The 22,198-nt window shown below is 44.7% G+C and overlaps 2 protein-coding genes across 3 annotated transcripts; one reads left to right on the top strand and one right to left on the bottom strand.

The window, feature by feature from the left end:
- Positions 1 to 634: 634 nt before the first annotated feature.
- LOC110055726 (coiled-coil domain-containing protein 174-like) lies at positions 635 to 21,633 on the bottom strand. Of its 2 annotated transcripts, XM_089282763.1 has the most exons (12): positions 21,258 to 21,633; positions 21,078 to 21,170; positions 20,127 to 20,242; positions 17,906 to 17,964; positions 17,762 to 17,826; positions 7,305 to 7,381; positions 6,451 to 6,549; positions 5,773 to 5,897; positions 5,068 to 5,162; positions 2,146 to 2,365; positions 2,029 to 2,106; positions 635 to 1,614 (listed from the first exon to the last, which is right to left on the bottom strand). In XM_089282763.1, exons 1-12 carry the CDS (start codon positions 21,612 to 21,614, stop codon positions 899 to 901), a joined length of 2,100 nt encoding a protein of 699 aa, XP_089138889.1. In that variant the 5' UTR covers positions 21,615 to 21,633; the 3' UTR covers positions 635 to 898. The 2 variants fall into 2 exon arrangements, with proteins under 2 accessions (XP_089138889.1, XP_089138888.1); XM_089282762.1 differs by having other exon boundaries at positions 2,029 to 2,365.
- On the top strand, positions 10,713 to 12,420 carry LOC149117082 (histidine N-acetyltransferase-like). Its single transcript, XM_089282764.1, has one exon. The coding sequence runs from the start codon at positions 10,947 to 10,949 to the stop codon at positions 11,994 to 11,996; it is 1,050 nt and encodes a 349-aa protein (XP_089138890.1). The 5' UTR covers positions 10,713 to 10,946; the 3' UTR covers positions 11,997 to 12,420.
- Positions 21,634 to 22,198: the final 565 nt, after the last annotated feature.

Here is a 22,198-nt window from a genome sequence, read left to right as displayed (position 1 = left end):
TCATCGAGACAAGGAAACTATGTATCTGAACCTATCGCGTGTGTGTCGTTCATAGCGTGATCTGTGTTTTGTATATAGTTATTGCGGTCAAGGACGTGATCCCGCGCCGCCCTCGTTGCTTTACCGAAACGAATATCGAACGGAAAAACAAACAACTGTGAGCGGTTTCATTCTTTGTTCTTAGAAATATTACTGTAATTAACTATAGGTCGAAAATTGTCGGAAAACGTGCGTGATGGAACCGACACTCCTGAGCTGGTCACGAATGAAGCTGAAACAAGTTGTCAACGTCTTCCGGAAACACTTCGAGAGGGAAAGTGATATGATGTTATCGAGAAAAGTCGCTCTAAATTAAAATCTCTTCCTATCATGTTTGTAATGGCTTAGATCTCAAGGACAATTCTAGAAATCGTGCTGGTTAGACGTGTTTCGATTCTGGTGGAAATTGCAGAAGTTGCTCGACACACGTTTTGAGTTCTGCCCTGTCGTCGACTATTCTGGACGGGAAGCAAACAAGTGATAAAGATCTGGGCATAAAGTTCAGCATTTTGTTCAGAAAATAATTTAGAAAAATCTAAAAAGCGACAAACTTTAAATTACACCGTGTTTCAGATAAACCTTCTTACCATTCCTGTTCGTTAAATTATATTTATTCTAATATTTGTTGTTTTGGTAAGCGTGGCAAGCTGCGAAACGGAAGTTGGTCCCATGAGCTAGCTCTTTAGAGCTGAAACGGAAAGTTGAGAATAACCGCTAAACCTTCAACTCTCACGTTGTCCAATAAAATCGTCAACTGGAGGATATTGTCTTGATATTGCCCCAAATTCTCAGAACTATAGTCAAATGAAATGGTGGAATTCAGAAAGTAAAATTGATATTTTGAGCATGGCACTTAATTTCAAGTGCTTGAACGACATTGCGCTACAAAGCCTGCCAGTTCTTGTGTTGTGGGCACTGCTCTTTCCTTACTCTGATCATGTTCAATCTTTGTATCTGAATTCTCTACAGCTTTTGTTTTGTTACCGTCCGTAGACGCCTCTTTCCCAGGGAGGGAAGGGTTAGAAATTGAAGGATTCCCACTCCAGGCCGCGTGTGTACTGGAAACAGGAATAGCCATCCTGGTATACAGGCCTTGGTAAGGTTGCCATGGAGGTATGTTTGGTTGCCATAGCGATTGAGGAGGTGGTGGAACATTCAAAGGAAAATTTGGTTGCCATGGAACTTGGTGAGGTGGCGGTGGTGGCATGTTTGGAGGTGGATGCCACTGGTATCCAGTCCACGGCGGTTGAACAAATTCCTGTGCGGGAGGTGGAAACGGAGGATACCCAGGGGGTGGTAGACGCTCGAGTGGCGGTTGTTGTAACTGCTGTTGTTCTTGAGGCTTGTGTTCGTTTTTTAATTCCTGATGAGGTATATCGCGACGTTCAGTTTGTGGCTCATGTCTTTTATTGTTTATTTCGTTCTTTTGATGAAACAGTTTTGGGGATTCCGTCCAAGTTGTTTTAGTGTTCTGTCTCGCATTGTCTTCATAGTAAAAGGTGGGAGGTGCAAACTGCTGATCTCGCTCGGATCGTGGATCATTGTGTGATGATGACCGCGGTTTATCAGGTTGCTCTGTGGAAAGATGTAGGTGTCACTGCTGGATCAGAGGGGTTCCGAAGGCAACGGGAAGAGGGAGGGGAATTATGATGGGTACTTTGCTGGTTAAAGGGTGGGGAGACCAGTATTGAAGTGGTCCTCAAAGAAAATGGCGGGCAGTAGGAGGGAGAAAAATTGAGTGACCCTCCGGATTTGCCATTCTTCCAACAAAACGGGTCTCCCCCTTACAGACCGTAAATCTACGACTAGTTGTTTATTATCCCAGTAGCATATCCACTAAAGAGAAACGAAGGTAGGAGAATTCAGGTGAGGTGAGGTACTACTATACATGAATCAAGACAGAAATCAAAACGACTGAAAAAGAAATGGTAAGTGACATGGAGACTCACTGAATAAGTACTGTACAATTGCACAGTGCAGTTGACTTACTTATTTTGTGTTGCGCCCATTCCGGTAATTCAGCTTTTTGCACCGAAACAACGTCGTCGTTCTCTCTATCAGGCAAACCTCCCTTAACATCTTGCTCTGTTGTCGGATCAGGCAAACCTCCCTTAACATCTTGCTCTGTTGTCGGTTGCCCGACATTGCCTAACAATTTCTCTTCTTTCCCTTCCGTCTGTCCACTGTCCTCGTTTGATTCCTCGTCTAGCTCCCCCGATGCTTTAAGCTTTTTTAATTTCCTTTCTCGCACTTTAGCAAGACGAGCGTCCAACGCAGCTTTCCGTTTGTCTTTCAACTTCTGAGTCCGAACTCGCTGTTCCATTGTCTGATGGGATAAAGAACGTTAGTGGTCGGGGAGGTAACTTCTAATGAAAATGCCACTTCGCTCTAAAGAACACAAGCCAACGTTCAAAATGACAGATGATCAAAGCAAAATAAACCATGCATATCAAAAAAAAAAAAACGTCATTTATATTCAGTTACACATTTTATGCTGGACGAAAACTAAACTTTCGAATTTCAAAAGAGAAATTTTGAAGATTGTGGGATATCACTCGGGAGATAACCCGAGATATAAACCCGCACGTGTAGCAGCTCACGTAAACTTGTAATTCTATTTGTCGTCATTGGTTAGCAGCTGTTTTGTCCTCAGGGGAATTTTTGCGGTTGTTTGTTTTAATTGTTCTCTCAAAGGGTACTTAGTCATTCATGTGAGACCTTGCGAGAGCTGCTACCTGATCAATCTACCTCGGATTTACATAACGTCAGGTCACGTTTTTTAGGTAAATCACGAGAAAACATATCGGGTCTCTGTAAAACGCGGACCGGATGGCGGATGGCGGATGGCAAAATGCGGATGGAAAAATGAGGATAACAAAATGCGGAAGGAAAAATGCGGATGATAAAATGCGGATGCAAAAACGCGGATGCAAAAATGCGGATGACAAAATGCGGATGGAAAATTGCGAATGACAATATGCAGATCATAAAATCCTTACGAGAAAAAATTAACTTACGATGTTTCCTGAAAGTCCTAGTTGTAAATAAACCAGGCCAGCTATAGAATTTAGGCCGGGAGAAGTCCAGTAATAACGGACAAGACTTTTATCGTCAGACTTCGTTCTTCATTCACTAGATCGAAGGACTTTCGCTGTCTACAATTAAGCCAATTTTCAATGCAGAAAGCAGGCATTGTCAAATTAAATGAAACACCGCTACAGTAACCGATCGCGCCCAACTATACCCAAGTTGAAAAGTTTGCAAGGCACATGGAGCATTTGCAGAACTCTACAACGTGACATCAAAGGCCGTTGACTCTAGCGAAATTGAAAGAGCACGGACGATGGAGCTTTATATAGCGACGATTCCTTGAACTTATATCGAACGGGTACAGCGCGTTTTTACAGCTTTTGCTCGGTTACAGATCTCATTCAATTAAAACGTAGCGAAAGAAACTGAATTCGAGACTTATAAGCGCTAAAAATAGTACTTCCGCGTTCTCGCCGGCAAACTCCGTCAAAGTCTACAGGAATTTTCACAAACAAAATTTTAAGGACACTCTTCAGCTGTTACTGGCGGACAGGGTTACGCTGTATGAAAAAAAGAGCTGTGAAATAATTTCTATATAATGCCAATTGTAAGAAATTTCTGACTTTTCGTAAGTTGAAACACGAAGCAAAGATATTTCTGATAATTCTGATTTTTATTTAATTTTGTTTGTAAAAATTCCTGCCGACTTTGACGGAGTTCGCCGGAAAGAACGTGGAAGTACTATTTTTAGCTCTTCTATATTTAGAATTCAATGTCTTTGTAGAATTTAAATGTTGCCATTTGTTCGGTTTCCTTTTATGTAACATTTTCTTTATTTCTCACAATTTCTCGTAATTTTCAAGAAAATCGCCAAATTTATGCTAGTAGTAGTAGTGTGATAGAACTACCCTACATGTAAAAGAACTCTAAAAACATTTATTCCTTGTATTCGGTTTTTGTTCTTCGCTATTTTAATTACATGAAATCTGTATCAGAGCAAAAGTTGTAAAAACGCTCGGTACCTGTTCGATATCTGAAGGCCTTATCCTGTTTATTTGACGCTGATCAACCAGCTTTTTCACCACAAAAGCACACCGAGGAAAGGTTAAGATAAAGGTAAGGCCGACGTTCGATCTATCAAACAAAGGTAACTTTGTTCAGGGAATCGGCGCTATATAAACTCCGTCGTCCGTACTCTTCCACTTGCACTAGGCGAGAGTCACCAGTCTTTGAAGACGCGTTTTAAAGAGTCTTGTGCATGTGCAAACGCTCCTTGTATGTGCCTTGCAAACTTTTCAACTAGGGTACAGTGGGACGCGACCGGTTACTGTAGCGGTGTTTCATTTAATTTGACAATGACTGTTTCCTGCAGGGGAAATTTGCTTAGGTATAAACAGTGAAAGTCCTTCGACGTAGTGACAGAAGAACGGAGTCTGATGATAAAATGGAAGTCTAGTCTGTCATTATTCGATCAAGACTGTTCCGTTTTATTTTTGATCTTGATTTGTTTTGTGATTGGATAAAAAGTATTGGATTTCTCCCGGTCTATCTTCTATAAGATGACCTGGTTTGTTTACACGTAGGCCCGTTAGAAAACATCGTAAGTTAATTTCCCCTGATAATTATTTTATCATCCGCATATGGTCATTTGCAATTTTCTATCCGCATTTTACCATCCTCATTTTTCTATCCGCGTTTTGTCATCCGCATTTTATCATCCGCATTTTGCTATCCGCGTTTTTCTATCCGCATTTTGTCATCCGCATTTTGTCATCCGCATTTTGTCATCCGCATTTTTCCATCCGCATTTTGTCATGCACATTTTGCCATCCGCCATCCGCCATCCACCACCCGCCATCCGCCATCCACCACCCGCCATCCGCCATCCACCATCCGCCATCCGCCATTCCCCAACCTTCCGGTTCCCGTTTTACAGAGACCCAAAAATATCTGATGGTGCTCATAACATTTATTTAATTTCTGTTTTCCAGTAAGTACCTGTTCTCTTAGTTTATCTAATGTCTTCATCTGTTCCTGTCTTTGTTCTTCGCTGGTTGAAAATTGATAATAACCCACACCATGATTGCGAATTTCTGTCAGAAAAAAATGGAAGAAAAACGTGTACATGCTGGAAAGTTTTCTAGTGCTTAGAAGTGTAGCAGTTTTTGTAAGCTGCTTTTGTTTTATCACTGTAGAAGCTCTTATTGTTTTAGGGCTAGGGGCAATGTTTCTGTTGTTTCGTTCTATGGTCCTCTCAAAGGGTATCGGGCCATTCATGTGAGACCTTACGAGAGGTGCAACACAAAGGGGAGAATAATATTATCGAGACAATCTTATGACATAAGCAAGTCAAAACTAACGATATAATGTTCCGACGTTTCAGCGACATCGTGAGGCCATTATGAAATGAAAGGAATGAAACGCCCGGGACATTGTATCGTTAGTTTTTACATGCTAATGTATTTCAAAAGCATTATTAATGACAATCTTATTTTATTTAAAATTTACTTAATTCCCAACTTGAAAATAAAAATTGCTGGTAAAAGCGAATGACATTTCGACCGCGCTTTGGCCATTACAAAGTTCAATGTTCGAGTAACAAATTAATGATACCGAGGACAATGAATCGCGAAAGCCTGAGGTTTCCTTTAACGATGATTTGCCGACAACAGCATGAGATTTAATAGTAGAAGTGATATTTACCACTAAAGCGTGTGTCTTGATAATGAACCGGTCCAACCGGTTTATTCATGGCTTCTTCCTCTTCTTTCTCCCACTCTTGCCTCATCAGTTCTCTCCTCATGTCTTCAGATAAAAGAGTTGGGAGACTGCAAGCACAGGCAATGTTAGCAATGGGAGTGAGATTTACTCTCTTGGCTTTAACGCAGAGTGTAAAAAAACGAAGGAGGAGGAGGAGGAGAAGAAGAAGAAATATGGGTCATTGTCTAAGCGTAAGGTCAAGATGGCTGGGTATAGGTTAAGTCCTTTTTAGCGTGTTTATGGATCGAGACGGAGTCGAGGTCCATAGCAAATAACGACGCCAATATCCAGCCATCTTGACCGAACGCGCCTGGTCAATAAAGGATTTATCATATGCATAAGAAGCACCATATCCTTGTGGGACTCAGCGGGTGTTCCCGAACGGGCAAAATAGGCACATCTTACCCGCCAGGGTAGCCTATCTTAGCGCAGGATTTGGTTCATCTTGCCTGCTAACAGAGCTAGCCATATAATCAAACGAATTATCATACATCAAGGAGGTAGCATGCACGACGTTTTTGGCCCCGACTGCACACATGCCATAAATATTGAATGACACTGTCAGAGAAGGTAACAAGGTCTATGAAAGGTTTCATAGTGTAATAAGAGTCGTGTGGTTACCTCTTTCTTGCACTCATATCCTTGTCCATATCTTGCAAATGTTTAAGATCCTTACGCAGACACCTTCTCTCTCTACCCAGTGAGTCCACATAGTCAACCCTAAGATCCATTCAAAGGACATTCATTGAAATAACCTATTAGCCAGGCAGTTTAATATACAGTTTCTGTAGCATCTTAGCATCTCAAACTCAGTTGTCGTGAGTCTTTCTAAGGGAAAATGGTTTCCTTAATTTATAGAAATTATTAATTTACTCCAGGTTAAAACTTAAGCAAGTTTTCATTTCCCTGAAGGGATGGCAACAGCAGGGTTCCACTAGAATATGCACGAGTCATGGTGGTAACCCAGATTAGTGGTAACTGTTGGCTTTAGGTGAAGTCTTTGAGTTGAAAAGTACGAGAGCCCAAGCTGACTGTCATTCCCACGCTCTCAGCAACATGGAATGTCCCTTTCTGTACCCACCCAGATTCGAAAATTAAGTGTAAAGGGCCGGGTTGTTCAAACCCGATTTAGCTAAGCCAGGGTAAGCGAGAATTTTGAATTGAGGTTTGCAACTTTACGGTGAGGGTCTTTGTATTTATATTGCTTGTCCTTCAGTTTTGAGTTTGAATAATCGCAAACTACACATAACATTAGCAGTGAAAAACATTTTTATACAAGAAAAATAATACTTCAGTCAACTTTTAACTCGGGTTAGCCTTAACCGGCTTTCGAACAACCCGGTCCTGGACTTATCTTTGCACTGTAGGCTTAATTTATGGAATGAAAATTACAAGAGGGGCACATTAGATTAGTGTGTGGCTGGTCATCAAATGAAATCTTAATTAATTAAAAAAAGAACAATTCATTTCGTCACCATTCGTCCTCAGGTCCAGATGGAGGTGGAATGTCTTCATCTTTCAATTCTTCTGAATCTTGGTGAGGCTCTTCTTCCTATTAATAAAAACAAGTATCATCATAATAACTATAGCATTCTGTCAAAGTCGTCAGCATGGCTATGACCAATGTCATCATCATCACCATCCTTGTTCAACAGTGATCTAACTGTAGCCATTACTCCTTTCTTCATAATCACTCAATAACAGATTTAGATCTTCACTATATCGGGAGGCGGGAGGGGGGGGGGGGGGGGTTCCACCTGTTATAATAAGGATCATGATTGTTCTGAACAAGGCAAATCACATGCAGTCCAAAATGAGTCACTATCCCTTCACCCTGGTCTCGGTGAACGAAACGACACCCGCTGTCAAGAGACCTAAATTGAACCAATAGGTTACCTTGACAACACAACCTTTTCCAGAAGCTATGTTTTGTCACACGCAATGTGGGAAAACGTTTTTCGTGGAACAGATTCTAACCAAGGATTGTATTCACTACGAGACTAACAAACCGAGGTGTATTTTTTGGTACATGTACTACAGCCAATAGCAAGATAGACACAATGCTATGGGGTCATCCATCGGTAAAAACATTCAGTTTGTTCGAAGCCTTCAAAGTTCAAAGACGATCTTCTGGAAGTTGATCCAAAATACAGCATAATATTGCAAATAGAACATAAAGTATTAAGAATCGCAACCGGAGGCTGACCATTTGGCTATTTACACAGCGTGGTCGAGAAGTGGCACTTGGGGCTGCTGAGAACAAATCCAGATAGCGGTAGGGTGCAAGGGGATTTAAACCAGGGAACTCCAGAATTCAAATCCAGCGCCATCAGCCACTCGGCCACGCCGCCTCCACAGTAAATCAAATTTATGGGATTGATGATATCTTTGGGATGATTCCTTTTTGAGCACGTGTATCTAACGTAAAGTTGCTTTCCATCATATACTAACAACTACTAGCAGATCGGGAAACCGGAAGGCAATCAGTTCAGTTAACTTAGTTTTCTCAATTTAAGTTAGTTCAGTATCAAAAAAACTCGCGCGCGATTTATGTCCGTTGTGGAGGCAGCGTGGCCTACTGGATAGGGCGCTGGATTTGTAATCCCGAGGTCCCGAGTTCAAATCCTCCTCCCTGCCAGTAGATAGATTTGCGTTTGGTGGTCCCAGATTCAACTCCTCCACGCTTTGTAAATAGCCAACTAGTCAGCCTCAAGCCAGTTGGGATTTTTAACAATTTTCTGTTAAATTCACAATATTTGTTGGCCTATTTCAGTGTCCTCAATTAGCACAGCAGTGCTTAACACTTCGACACTTAAATAAAGTGATTTAATGTTTATTTATTGTTTTATTTTCCTGGAACTTAAATTTTTCAGCCTAAAATTTCAGCAGCGCTCTTCTTCCATGCTGTTTCTTTTTCTTACATGACATATATTAAATAAATCTAAGAAGGAAAAGATTTTGTCATCGAGGAGTCTCCAAGAATGTCTGCTCAACAATGTACTATACGAAAATGACTCGCTTCAGTTCAGTAGTCGTCATTTTTTCCGAGGGATGTTTCATGAACGTTGCAGTATTACGCGGTATTATTTCATCTCTCAGTTTCTGCGCGCACTATGACTAGTCAATTTAGCGGTATTTTACTGTAGGCCTAGCAAAATTTAAAGCTGAAGTAGTCGTCAAAATGCCTCGTGATTTAACGCCAAGTTTACTTTGCACTCATAAAATTTTGACATGTGCTCAGTTTGCTTTTGATGTAGGTCAGCGTTCTGTGTCACTTCTCAAACTTATTGCTGGCCAAGCTCGAAAATCCAAAAATCCTGATACTCTGCCTCAAGAACGTTTTTAGGGAACTGTCTTCGAATACAACATTTATGGTTTTCATGAAATTCGCGAAAAGACGAATTTTGCCTTCTTAATTACGTATAAATTAATATGAAAATTAGACTACGAGTAGTCCCTCTTTCGCTTAGTCCGTCTAAGCTGAAAGAAAACCGCGAGAAAAAAATGGCCGCGTGAAATCTTGGAGGCGAGGAGCGCACTCCTCGCCTCCAGGATTTCGCGCGGCCATTTTTTTCTCACGGTTTTCTTTCGCGTCACGCAGGACGGACAAAGCAAAAGAGGAACTACTCGTAGTCTATATGAAAATTCATGATTCGCCAAATTCTACTCGCTTGCATTGAAACACTTTGTAGGGCCAATATCAAGTCGAAATGAGCATTGTGGAAAGGAATGGTCCTCATACGATATCAAAACAACATGAATCAAAAAATCAGGGCAATCTATTTTCATTATTCGCTATGCGCTGCTGCCAAATAGACCATTTTACAGTTGTCTGCTCAGTGACCTGGCCTTTGTATGGCAGCGAGGCTAGAGTTGACCTTGTTTTGATACAGACCTCACTGCTTTTGTCATGTAAATGCACCTAGTTAGCATCAGAACGGCTTGTTTTACACAACAAAAGCAGTGAGGTATGTATCAAAACAAGGTCAACTCTAGCCTCGCTACGATACAAAGGCCAGGTCACTGAGCAGACAACTGTAAAATGGTCTATTTGCATGATATTCACTTTTGCAGCAAGTTCTTCCGCTAATAAGTGATCTGCACGGAAACCGGCGAATGACAGTCTCGAGTTTGATCTTGATGAGTTAAAAGGACAAAGGGTACATACTACTAGTAAGCTCTCGAGAATTAGAGAGCTCGCAGGATATAAAGATCGAAAACCAGAGGCAAAAACGTTCGGTCCACTACTGAAAAATTTTGATCGGTAATTTTAAATTTTAATCAAAACTATAACAAAATTCTCGAACGTGATTGGCTATCAGCGGCTCGATTTGAGCATTAATTGGACAGTGTAAGCGTCATACTTGTAATTGGACAGTACGCGTCATTTTGCGCGCGCTGTTGCGGTGCACTTTGTTGAATAAACTGCTGTGTTTTTCAGCATTCATAACGAAGTTTAATCGTTCAGCGCTCAATCGATGGTTTGTTCGTTTCTCGAATTTTGTCATAGTTACAGTTACATTAAACGAATTTAAGTTTTCTTCTTTGCCATATAATAAACATCGTATTAACCGAGCTAAGTCGGTCTGTATGGGAGAATCTTGACCTCGGTCGTGTGTACAGACCTCACTGCGTTCGGTCTGTACTCACGACCTCGGTCAAGCTTCTCCCCTCGGTCGTGTGTACAGACCTCACAGCGTTCGGTCTGTACTCACGACCTCGGTCAAGATTCTTCCATACAGACCTCCTGCTCGGTTAATAAGAACTAAGTATGATTACAGACCAAATTGGACTCCACTCAGTCCTATTACCATTATTAATTGTTGCGTGAATGCCACGAGCCACGAGCCGGCTTGTGAAACTATCAAAAATATGCAAATTGATCTAAAGTCAGTCAAGCAAAACTGGCAGTGACTTAAAATTTCTTGACCCAAGGATCACCCAAGGATCAGGATTGCATTCCAAACACCAAAAAGCGGCTTTTTTTTCGTTAGTACTGAATATCTGACGTTGGCGAAGCGACTTAGGACGTTGGCGAATCGACCTAGGACGTTGGCGAACGAGTTGTTGGCGAAACGACCGCAAATCATGACTACAGATAGCCACTGATAGTCGCTATGCTCTTAAGACCGCGCTCTCTTCGATGTCTATCTTTGGTGCTCCCTGAGTCGCTGGGAATGGCCAACACTCTGTTAATAGAGGGTAGAGCCATAACGACACGAGGAGTCCATCATTCACGGATTCTCAACCATGAGCTCACTTGTCGTCTCGCTCGATTGAACGACTTCGACGATATTCTGACACTGTCAGAAGGAATCTACAATGGGCACGACTATGTACCCGTCAGATTCCACACATGGATGAAAATGGAAAATTCAGCTGTAATGCTTTCTTTTGCAGACAAGAAACCTGTAGGACTACTTGTGTGTTCTGTTGTTGACGAAGGAAGGTCATTTATCAGTCGTGCAGGCCGCGTTTTACCGGAGTTTCGCGGACAAGGCGTCCATAAAATGCAAAGGAAAGCGATGGACGAGTTCGTGCGGCAAACATTTCCAAAAGTCGTGCGAAAACTATCAACAAAGCACGACGAGAATTTTCCCTTGGGAAGGAAGCTTTTACAGCTAGACAACTTGAATTGCTACGTTGAAAAGGCGACCCTGCTAACACATCAGATTCCGGCTGTGAAAAGTTCAGTGGAAGTCGTTTCGTGCACAAAAGAGTATCTTTACAATGTAATATTTTCTCGTTGCACAGCGCAGAAGTTGTTTCCAGACAACGTTATCATCCTAGACTGGCTTCCTGTGGAGCCTCTTGGATCAAATATGGATTATTTAATGCTAGAGCACGATGTGTATTTCGCTGTAGAGAAGTGTACTGATGGTGCCCAGTCTCCGAGATCAGTCAGCTTTGGTGTCTTGTCGCATAGAATGTCAAAACTTGTACACTGGTGCGCTGCAGTTTACAGTTGTGAACAAGTTCTGTACGAAGCTCATCTTGTGCACCAATTCAAGAAGGCTTGCGAAGTTGTCAATGGTGAGTTCATTTTCTCCTGTTCTCAAGACAAAAAGTTTTTAAACTGTGGGAGAAGAGTGTTTAAAGAACAGTTGCGGATGACATTAGATGAAGAAAGTGAAACGGTGAATCTTTACGAATTTAATTTTCCATAGTCGATCTGTGTGTGCTGACCCAAAATTCAGTTAGAAATCATCTTACTGTGCCTCAGAGTAACATGGGAACTCTGCTCAAACAACCGTGGCAGTTACCACTTTTGTTGCTGTCAATCATCTTAGCGCAGTCAGGAAACAGAAGTCCACGTCTGTGGGTTGTGATTGGTAGATTTCTATTCATTTTGTTTGTTTCTTTATTACTAGGTTCGTTGGTTGTTGTCGTAATTATCATCAACAGTAGCGTGTGAACAGGCTCGGGCTGGAAGGGTCTGACCGCGGCTGGAAGGGCCGAGAAAGAACTGGCCGAGAATGAAGTGGACGAGGGAGGGTTGGGATGGGAGAGTGGGGCGTCGCCTCCCCTCCTCTCTCTCCTCCCCTCCTCTCTCTCTTCCCCTCCTCTCTCTCCTCCCCTCCTCTCTCTCCTCCCCTCCTCTCTCTCTTCCCCTCCTCTCTCTCCTCCCCTCCTCTCTCTCCTCCCCTCCTCTCTCTCCTCTCCTCCTCTCTCTCCTCCCCTCCTCTCTCTCTTCCCCTCCTCTCTCTCCTCCCCTCCTCTCTCTCTTCCCCTCCTCTCTCTCCTCCCCTCCTCTCTCTCCTCTCCTCCTCTCTCTCCTCCCCTCCTCTCTCTCCTCCCCTCCTCTCTCTCTTCCCCTCCTCTCTCTCCTCCCCTCCTCTCTCTCTTCCCCTCCTCTCTCTCTTCCCCTCCTCTCTCTCCTCCCCTCCTCTCTCTCTTCCCCTCCTCTCTCTCCTCCCCTCCTCTCTCTCCTCCCCTCCTCTCTCTCCTCCCCTCCTCTCTCTCCTCTCCTCCTCTCTCTCCTCCCCTCCTCTCTCTCTTCCCCTCCTCTCTCTCCTCCCCTCCTCTCTCTCCTCCCCTCCTCTCTCTCCTCTCCTCCTCTCTCTCCTCCCCTCCTCTCTCTCCTCCCCTCCTCTCTCTCCTCCCCTCCTCTCTCTCTTCCCCTCCTCTCTCTCCTCCCCTCCTCTCTCTCTTCCCCTCCTCTCTCTCCTCCCCTCCTCTCTCTCCTCCCCTCCTCTCTCTCCTCTCCTCCTCTCTCTCCTCCCCTCCTCTCTCTCCTCTCCTCCTCTCTCTCCTCCCCTCCTCTCTCTCCTCTCCTCCTCTCTCTCCTCCCCTCCTCTCTCTCCTCTCCTCCTCTCTCTCCTCCCCTCCTCTCTCTCTTTCCCTCCTCTCTCTCCTCCCCTCCTCTCTCTCCTCTCCTCCTCTCTCTCCTCCCCTCCTCTCTCTCTTCCCCTCCTCTCTCTCCTCCCCTCCTCTCTCTCCTCTCCTCCTCTCTCTCCTCCCCTCCTCTCTCTCCTCCCCTCCTCTCTCTCCTCTCCTCCTCTCTCTCCTCTCCTCCTCTCTCTCCTCCCCTCCTCTCTCTCTTCCCCTCCTCTCTCTCCTCCCCTCCTCTCTCTCCTCTCCTCCTCTCTCTCCTCTCCTCCTCTCTCTCTTCCCCTCCTCTCTCTCCTCCCCTCCTCTCTCTCCTCCCCTCCTCTCTCTCCTCTCCTCCTCTCTCTCCTCCCCTCCTCTCTCTCTTCCCCTCCTCTCTCTCTTCCCCTCCTCTCTCTCTCTTCCCCTCCTCTCTCTCTCTTCCCCTCCCCTCTCTCCTCTCCTCCTCTCTCTCCTCCCCTCCTCTCTCTCCTCCCCTCCTCTCTCTCCTCTCCTCCTCTCTCTCCTCCCCTCCTCTCTCTCTTTCCCTCCTCTCTCTCCTCCCCTCCTCTCTCTCCTCTCCTCCTCTCTCTCCTCCCCTCCTCTCTCTCCTCTCCTCCTCTCTCTCCTCCCCTCCTCTCTCTCTTTCCCTCCTCTCTCTCCTCCCCTCCTCTCTCTCCTCTCCTCCTCTCTCTCCTCCCCTCCTCTCTCTCTTCCCTCCTCTCTCTCCTCCCCTCCTCTCTCTCCTCTCCTCCTCTCTCTCCTCCCCTCCTCTCTCTCCTCCCCTCCTCTCTCTCCTCTCCTCCTCTCTCTCCTCTCCTCCTCTCTCTCCTCCCCTCCTCTCTCTCCTCTCCTCCTCTCTCTCCTCCCCTCCTCTCTCTCCTCTCCTCCTCTCTCTCCTCCCCTCCTCTCTCTCCTCTCCTCCTCTCTCTTCTCCCCTCCTCTCTCTCTTTCCCTCCTCTCTCTCCTCCCCTCCTCTCTCTCCTCTCCTCCTCTCTCTCCTCCCCTCCTCTCTCTCCTCCCCTCCTCTCTCTCCTCTCCTCCTCTCTCTCCTCTCCTCCTCTCTCTCCTCCCCTCCTCTCTCTCCTCTCCTCCTCTCTCTCCTCCCCTCCTCTCTCTCCTCTCCTCCTCTCTCTCCTCCCCTCCTCTCTCTCCTCTCCTCCTCTCTCTCCTCCCCTCCTCTCTCTCTTCCCTCCTCTCTCTCCTCCCCTCCTCTCTCTCCTCTCCTCCTCTCTCTCCTCCCCTCCTCTCTCTCTTCCCCTCCTCTCTCTCCTCCCCTCCTCTCTCTCCTCTCCTCCTCTCTCTCCTCTCCTCCTCTCTCTCTTCCCCTCCTCTCTCTCCTCCCCTCCTCTCTCTCCTCCCCTCCTCTCTCTCCTCTCCTCCTCTCTCTCCTCCCCTCCTCTCTCTCTTCCCCTCCTCTCTCTCTTCCCCTCCTCTCTCTCTCTTCCCCTCCTCTCTCTCCTCCCCTCCTCTCTCTCTTCCCCTCCTCTCTCTCTTCCCCTCCTCTCTCTCTTCCCCTCCTCTCTCTCTTCCCCTCCCCTCTCTCCTCTCCTCCTCTCTCTCCTCCCCTCCTCTCTCTCCTCCCCTCCTCTCTCTCCTCTCCTCCTCTCTCTCCTCCCCTCCTCTCTCTCTTTCCCTCCTCTCTCTCCTCCCCTCCTCTCTCTCCTCTCCTCCTCTCTCTCCTCCCCTCCTCTCTCTCTTCCCCTCCTCTCTCTCTTCCCCTCCTCTCTCTCTTCCCCTCCTCTCTCTCTTCCCCTCCTCTCTCTCCTCTCCTCCTCTCTCTCCTCCCCTCCTCTCTCTCCTCTCCTCCTCTCTCTCCTCCCCTCCTCTCTCTCTTCCCCTCCTCTCTCTCCTCCCCTCCTCTCTCTCCTCTCCTCCTCTCTCTCCTCTCCTCCTCTCTCTCTTCCCCTCCTCTCTCTCCTCCCCTCCTCTCTCTCTTCCCCTCCTCTCTCTCTTCCCCTCCTCTCTCTCTTCCCCTCCTCTCTCTCCTCTCCTCCTCTCTCTCCTCCCCTCCTCTCTCTCCTCCCCTCCTCTCTCTCTTTCCCTCCTCTCTCTCCTCCCCTCCTCTCTCTCCTCTCCTCCTCTCTCTCCTCCCCTCCTCTCTCTCTTCCCCTCCTCTCTCTCCTCCCCTCCTCTCTCTCCTCTCCTCCTCTCTCTCCTCTCCTCCTCTCTCTCTTCCCCTCCTCTCTCTCCTCTCCTCCTCTCTCTCCTCTCCTCCTCTCTCTCTTCCCCTCCTCTCTCTCCTCCCCTCCTCTTTCTCCTCCCCTCCTCTCTCTCCTCTCCTCCTCTCTCTCCTCCCCTCCTCTCTCTCCTCCCCTCCTCTCTCTCCTCCCCTCCTCTCTCTCTTCCCCTCCTCTCTCTCCTCCCCTCCTCTCTCTCTTCCCCTCCTCTCTCTCCTCCCCTCCTCTCTCTCCTCCCCTCCTCTCTCTCCTCTCCTCCTCTCTCTCCTCCCCTCCTCTCTCTCCTCTCCTCCTCTCTCTCCTCCCCTCCTCTCTCTCCTCTCCTCCTCTCTCTCCTCCCCTCCTCTCTCTCTTTCCCTCCTCTCTCTCCTCCCCTCCTCTCTCTCCTCTCCTCCTCTCTCTCCTCCCCTCCTCTCTCTCTTCCCCTCCTCTCTCTCCTCCCCTCCTCTCTCTCCTCTCTCTCCTCCCCTCCTCTCTCTCCTCCCCTCCTCTCTCTCCTCTCCTCCTCTCTCTCCTCCCCTCCTCTCTCTCCTCTCCTCCTCTCTCTCCTCCCCTCCTCTCTCTCCTCTCCTCCTCTCTCTCCTCCCCTCCTCTCTCTCTTCCCCTCCTCTCTCTCCTCCCCTCCTCTCTCTCCTCTCCTCCTCTCTCTCCTCTCCTCCTCTCTCTCTTCCCCTCCTCTCTCTCCTCCCCTCCTCTCTCTCCTCTCCTCCTCTCTCTCCTCTCCTCCTCTCTCTCTTCCCCTCCTCTCTCTCCTCCCCTCCTCTCTCTCCTCCCCTCCTCTCTCTCCTCTCCTCCTCTCTCTCCTCCCCTCCTCTCTCTCTTCCCCTCCTCTCTCTCTTCCCCTCCTCTCTCTCTTCCCCTCCTCTCTCTCCTCCCCTCCTCTCTCTCTTCCCCTCCTCTCTCTCTTCCCCTCCTCTCTCTCTTCCCCTCCTCTCTCTCTTCCCCTCCTCTCTCTCCTCTCCTCCTCTCTCTCCTCCCCTCCTCTCTCTCCTCCCCTCCTCTCTCTCCTCCCCTCCTCTCTCTCCTCCCCTCCTCTCTCTCTTTCCCTCCTCTCTCTCTTCCCCTCCTCTCTCTCTTCCCCTCCTCTCTCTCCTCCCCTCCTCTCTCTCTTTCCCTCCTCTCTCTCTTCCCCTCCTCTCTCTCTTCCCCTCCTCTCTCTCCTCCCCTCCTCTCTCTCTTTCCCTCCTCTCTCTCTTCCCCTCCTCTCTCTCCTCCCCTCCTCTCTCTCTTTCCCTCCTCTCTCTCTTCCCCTCCTCTCTCTCTTCCCCTCCTCTCTCTCTTCCCCTCCTCTCTCTCTTCCCCTCCTCTCTCTCTTCCCCTCCTCTCTCTCCTCTCCTCCTCTCTCTCCTCCCCTCCTCTCTCTCCTCCCCTCCTCTCTCTCTTCCCCTCCTCTCTCTCTTCCCCTCCTCTCTCTCCTCTACTCCTCTCTCTCCTCTCCTCCTCTCTCTCCTCCCCTCCTCTTTCTCCTCGCTTTCTCTTCCACCCAATCTTGACTAGAGAGCCTATTTACGGGCTACATCAACAGCAGCCATCAACACAATTGTTCATTGGGTTTAAACTTCAGAGTTTGCGTGTTATTGAAAGGCGCAGTAATGATCATGCATATCATTTTGTGAATGAAACTCTAGTACCTGATTGTTGAAAATTGATGAAACCTGGTGAATAGTGTGTTTCTTTGACACTTCTTGTTGAATCACAATATAGTCCTGCTTTGTTTAAAATTTTGAATTCTTGCACTGTGAGAAATTACGTCACTTACATGTACTGGTCGTGTAAAAATGTGGTTAACTAGTCATAAAGAAGGATTCACTGTGAAATTCACTGTGAAATAAATAGGGCATTTCCGAGTTATCTTGTGCCTCTGTTTCAAAACGAGTCTTTCATATGAAACTGGCTTTGATTTGCATGAAAATTAACCTGTAGGTACAACACATTTTCATATGAATAGTTCGCACGAAGACTCGTTTTGAAACAGAGGCACAAGGTACCTCAGAAATGGCCTACTTACATGACTTGTTTAAGTTTTCCAGTGATATATCTGTTATTGTTAAAAACGGGAATTTTCAGGAGTTTTCAGTGGTTTAGCCATCATGGTATATGAGCCATTATACAATGCTTTACAAATAGGGTAAGCGTGAGCATAATTTTTTGGGGGCGTTTTTATGATTATTTTATTTTAGTTCTCTGTATTTGGGGGCGTTTTTAATAAAACAATTATTCCACTTGCACTTGTTGGATATCAGAAGATTATTGCCAACTTGGCGCTATGCTATCTACCATCTCATGTCCAACGCAATAATAATAATAATAATAATAATAATAATAATAATAACTTTATTTAAGTGTCGAATGTATTTAGCACTATTGTGCTAATTGGGGACACTGTAAATAAGTAACCAAATATTGCAAATAGAAAATACATTTACAGAATAACTGTTAAATACCTTTGTATAAATTTTCCTGTGGAAGTCTACCAAGTATCTTCCTCCTTCTTCACCTTCCTCTTCATCTACAATGACAGCAAATTCAGTCAATGTGCCTGGCACAAACATGCATTTGCTATTCAGAGTTCAATTACTACAGTGTACCTTGAATTTCTCCCTTTGCCATCTTTTCATACAATGCTGCCTTAGCTTCCAAAGCTTGCCTAAAAGTAAAGAATAGAGTGATAATATTAAGATTCCTTAGTTGACCAGAAAGATGATAGCTGAATGTGGTGAAAATTTTCCATGAACTGAATTGTGATACCTCAAAATGCAGTTTTGTATCGGAAGAAAATGCATCAGGACACGCTTCAAAACTGTTTAACTCCCTAGGGTAAAATAACTCACTAACCCCCTTAGGAAACAACAACTTGAGCCTTGAACATGCACTGACAGGTTTCGCTCTGGACCAGTCATAAAGTGCTTATAAGGTTTAGTGATAAAGAATAGGCTTTCCTACATGCACCAAATGCCACAATGTTATATTCCAAGTGCAGGCTAAGACTTGTATTCAGTAATTATCCATTTAAAGAATCCTTTGTTCTTGGCATGCAATGTATGTTGTGCAACAACCTCTCATATCTAAAATTTCCATAATTAGGGCATTTAGGAAAACACTGTACTAAACTTATAGTGTATGTACATTGATTTCCTCTGTTAATAATCTGTAGTGTGTGGTTCTAGAAAATATCCATACCCACCTCAACGAGGATTACTGGAAATTCAAAGGAAGCTTTAAAGTCAACCAAAACTGGAATTCCTAGAGGGATGGGGGGAGGGGAGGAGGGTATCAAACCAAAAGACTTTCCATGGGTCGTTTCTGGAACTACAGAATACATTTCCCACTAAGCTCATAGTTAATAGAGTGGAAAGATTATGAATCCTGGCAAACATCAAAGGAGCAAACAAAGATGCCAAAGATTTATGTTAGAATCTTTCATTTTATGTTCATACACTATTCATGAATAACACAACCAAAATATTTCTATTGGTCAGTTCCTTGGTCAGAATGTAGCAATTTTGTTTGGTGCACCGACAAAACCAAAGAACTTTGTTGGGTTACAAAACCATTCCCCTCTATTAACTGTATGTAGTCCTCTGTCAGTCAGGGTTGACCATGGATAGCATCCTAGTTGTCTGCTTGGCTGGAGCACCGGTGTCTGTGGCTGCAGAGGCCGATGCGGGAGTGACAGTCTCTGTTGCAGAGGCTGCATTTGTGCTCTATTAACTATGCCCAGGTATATTGTAATTAAATGAGTGCTTGCAGGGCTCGACAACAACTTGAATTCCCGGTTGTCCTTGGGACAAGTAGCTCTCAAATTTTGCTTGCCCCAGGCAATTCTTAGTTTGCTTTTTTAATGATTTACAGTCGAACCTGTATATAAAGGCCCTGTATTAAACGGCTATCCTCTATTAAGCGGCCAGTTTTCAAAGTCCCGATTTTTTGCTCATGACACAAACGCTGTATTTGTTACCTGCATTAGGTGGCCACCTCTATTAAGCGGCCGCAGCCACCCTGTGGCAGTCCTATGGTTGTCTTTCTTTGTTATTTTTACCTGTAATAAGTGACCACCCTGAACGTAACAACTATGAAATGATGGAATGAGATATTTTGTTGTGAACTGTAAGTCACAGAAATACATTATTGTATATCGTAGAAGAGTAGAGGGCAATCTATTGCACAGTACTTTTACATCATCTTAGGTACATATTTACAACGTTAAGTTACAAGTTGGCACTGAACCTTGTTTAAAGTATTGATTGCTTGAAAGAGAGTGGATTGTCCTATTGTTTCCTTGCATGAAGTGTTCTTGTATGATACACCATTAAAATTGAAATTAAACCATGCCTAGTGAGTATTTTTAGTGATCCTGTATTGAGCATCCACCTGTTTTAAGTGGCCAGTTCCTCGAGTCCCAAGCGTGGCCGTTTTATACAGGTTCGACTGTAGTTGAAGATGGCTTGCCTAAATCCTTGCCCATCAGGTAAGTGAAAGTGAAAAGCTACTTGCCCAGGTGGAGAATCTACTTGCTCCGGACAACCGGACGGCACTTATGTCAAGCCCTGGCTAGCCAATTCAAATGATGGAGCAAAACCCACCAGTGGGCTAATATTACACCAAAGGGTAGAAGGATGACTCCTTGTTGTACTAGACAAACTGGTGATACATTTATTAGTGCTCTCCTAACAGGGAGGCTTGAAGGAAGACATCATCTTTTTTTAATAAATGCCTTGCAATGATATAATATAGAATACATGCAAGGGGATAGACTCTAATATATTAATTTGGCAACTTTTTTGGGTAAACTATTTATTGCTTACATACCGTGACTTCTGCAGTGCTTGTTGTTCTTCAAATGACAATTCATCTTGTTTATTGGGTGCAGTACCTGAGTTTGTTACCTTTTTCTCTTTTTTAACTTTTGCCCAGACTGGAGGTTTCTGAAATTCATTGATGACAAAATTGTTAGTTTACTTGAGGCAGTTCTTCTTACCTTCAAATACATTTGCCAATGTACTACATAGAAGAGAACTGGCATTGGTTTTTGCAAGTCTGTGGATAAAGCAGCAGGTATGTCAGGTCCATTTCAGCATTACACATTGTACAGTTCCAGAAAATAGAGTGTCAAGTAATAATTATATTTGGTAATGAGGACAGTGCATCAATTTTAAGAGCAAGGAATAAGGTGATTTTTCTTTAAAATTTACTCACTCCCTTGAATTTTGAAAATAGTTTAGAACTGGATTGTGTCTTCTGTGTTGCATAGACATGCAACTAAACTATTTCCCAAGGGTTTCATTAGGGGCCGAGCAGTCAGGCCAAATTGACCAGCTGTGAAGATGATTTCGCCTGCCTGGTTTGACCATCTACAGGAAAGTCTCTCTCATAAAGAAGTTCAGGTCAGAAAGTTTTGCCCACCTGTGAAAACCAGTCACCCTCCTGATGAATACGTTCATGAAACCCTTGATTTTCACTGTCCTAAAGGAATTTATTCTGCTTTTATTTACTAAGGTACAGCGCTCATAACACAAGATTTCCCAATTTCTGCACATGACATGATTTCACAGTTTTTGTGGCTTTTGTTTTCATGACTTGTTGTGGGCAACACTTTATTGACATTAACATCAATGACAGGTATGATACATTATATATCTAACCTTTACCACTCACCACTCATACCCCAATCCCAAAGCTCAACTATAAAGCCACCACAAAAACAAGTAGGTATCAACGAAAATTTACTTTTCCTTCTAAGAACATAAGTTCAATGTGTACCTTGGGCTGTCGGTTTGTTTTCTGTTCAGCTTCAAGTTTCTCTCGTTTGAACTGTGATTCCTTTCGAATGAGTTCCGCTTTCAAGTCTACAATCTAACAGTAGTGTAGAAGATATTTCTTTGAATAAAAAAATGCAGTTCTGATTTGTAAAAGTAAAAGCAAAAAGGAGAATTTTCTTACCGAAGCTTCATTAACATCAAAGACCCGCTTGGCCGCCATGTTGTTTTTAACGCGTATCCGCTGTACTGAAGGAGTTATAGTGGACTCAGCCAATTCCTCTTCCGCTCCAGTCCCCCGCAAAAAGGAAAGCAACAAACGACAAAACTTTTGCTGCCTGTCTTTTGAATAGCCGTTTGCTAAAGTGAGAATATTGGTATTTGCTGTGAATAGGAAACTTTTTGCTACTTTTGCGTTGGATTGATTTGGCAGGGTAAGAGGGAAAGAAAACAAAGTAAGAGGGACGCTGTAGCACACTGGAAGTAGAGGAAATTTTGCGGGGAACAAGCCCCTTGGCCTTCGGGCAAACACAGGACGCATGTCGCAGGGACATCACGCAAGCTGGTCTTTAATCTTTATCTTTAATAAGTATACTCCTTAAACAGTGGAACTATACTAGGAGTTTAAAATAACATAATAAAAGCACGTAATAAATAATTACAATATGTATATATACAATAAAAATTATTGTGCACACGAACAATTATGGTGCACACGAACCAGATATTGGTTCAAATCTTTCTTACCGCGAGGACAATTTGTAAGAGCAGTGCACACGATGAGACATTTCGGTCATTTTGTCGCTCTGATGAGGTTATAAGTAAATTTTTAATTAGATTTTTTGGAAATGTTTAAATGTAAATGCTCTTATACTTAGCTATTTTTTAAAACCCTTTTCATCCTGGTCACGCATATACGCGTACTTGATGGTCGTGCTCTTTGTACCACTTGTGACGTCATCAGTTTAAATATCACCAGATGTTCTTGGTATAAAGCAGATGGTAGAGCTAGGATAGATCTATCCGAACGACAGTCGGTTTTGGATATCGACGGCATTCTGACGTAGCAAACTGAAAAGCGTTATCAGTTTTGCTGCAAAAATGGTGGTAAAATGGCCCATCACA

Source organism: Orbicella faveolata, unplaced genomic scaffold (genome assembly GCF_042242905.1).
Source record: "Orbicella faveolata isolate gen_17 unplaced genomic scaffold, um_ofav_v1 contig_12, whole genome shotgun sequence".
NCBI lineage: Eukaryota > Metazoa > Cnidaria > Anthozoa > Scleractinia > Merulinidae > Orbicella > Orbicella faveolata.
This window is presented reverse-complemented; position numbering and strand designations above follow the sequence as displayed.

Coding starts and splice junctions, on each gene's coding strand:
- LOC110055726 (XM_089282762.1), bottom strand. CDS start 21,614: ATGCGTCCTGTGTTTGCCCGAAGGCCAAGGGGCTTGTTCCCCGCAAAA. Junction 20,243..21,077: donor AAACAAACCGACAGCCCAAG/GTACACATTGAA, acceptor AATGAATTTCAG/AAACCTCCAGTCTGGGCAAA. Junction 5,898..6,450: donor GATATGAGTGCAAGAAAGAG/GTAACCACACGA, acceptor CTGTGCTTGCAG/TCTCCCAACTCTTTTATCTG.
- LOC149117082 (XM_089282764.1), top strand. CDS start 10,947: ATGCTCTTAAGACCGCGCTCTCTTCGATGTCTATCTTTGGTGCTCCCT.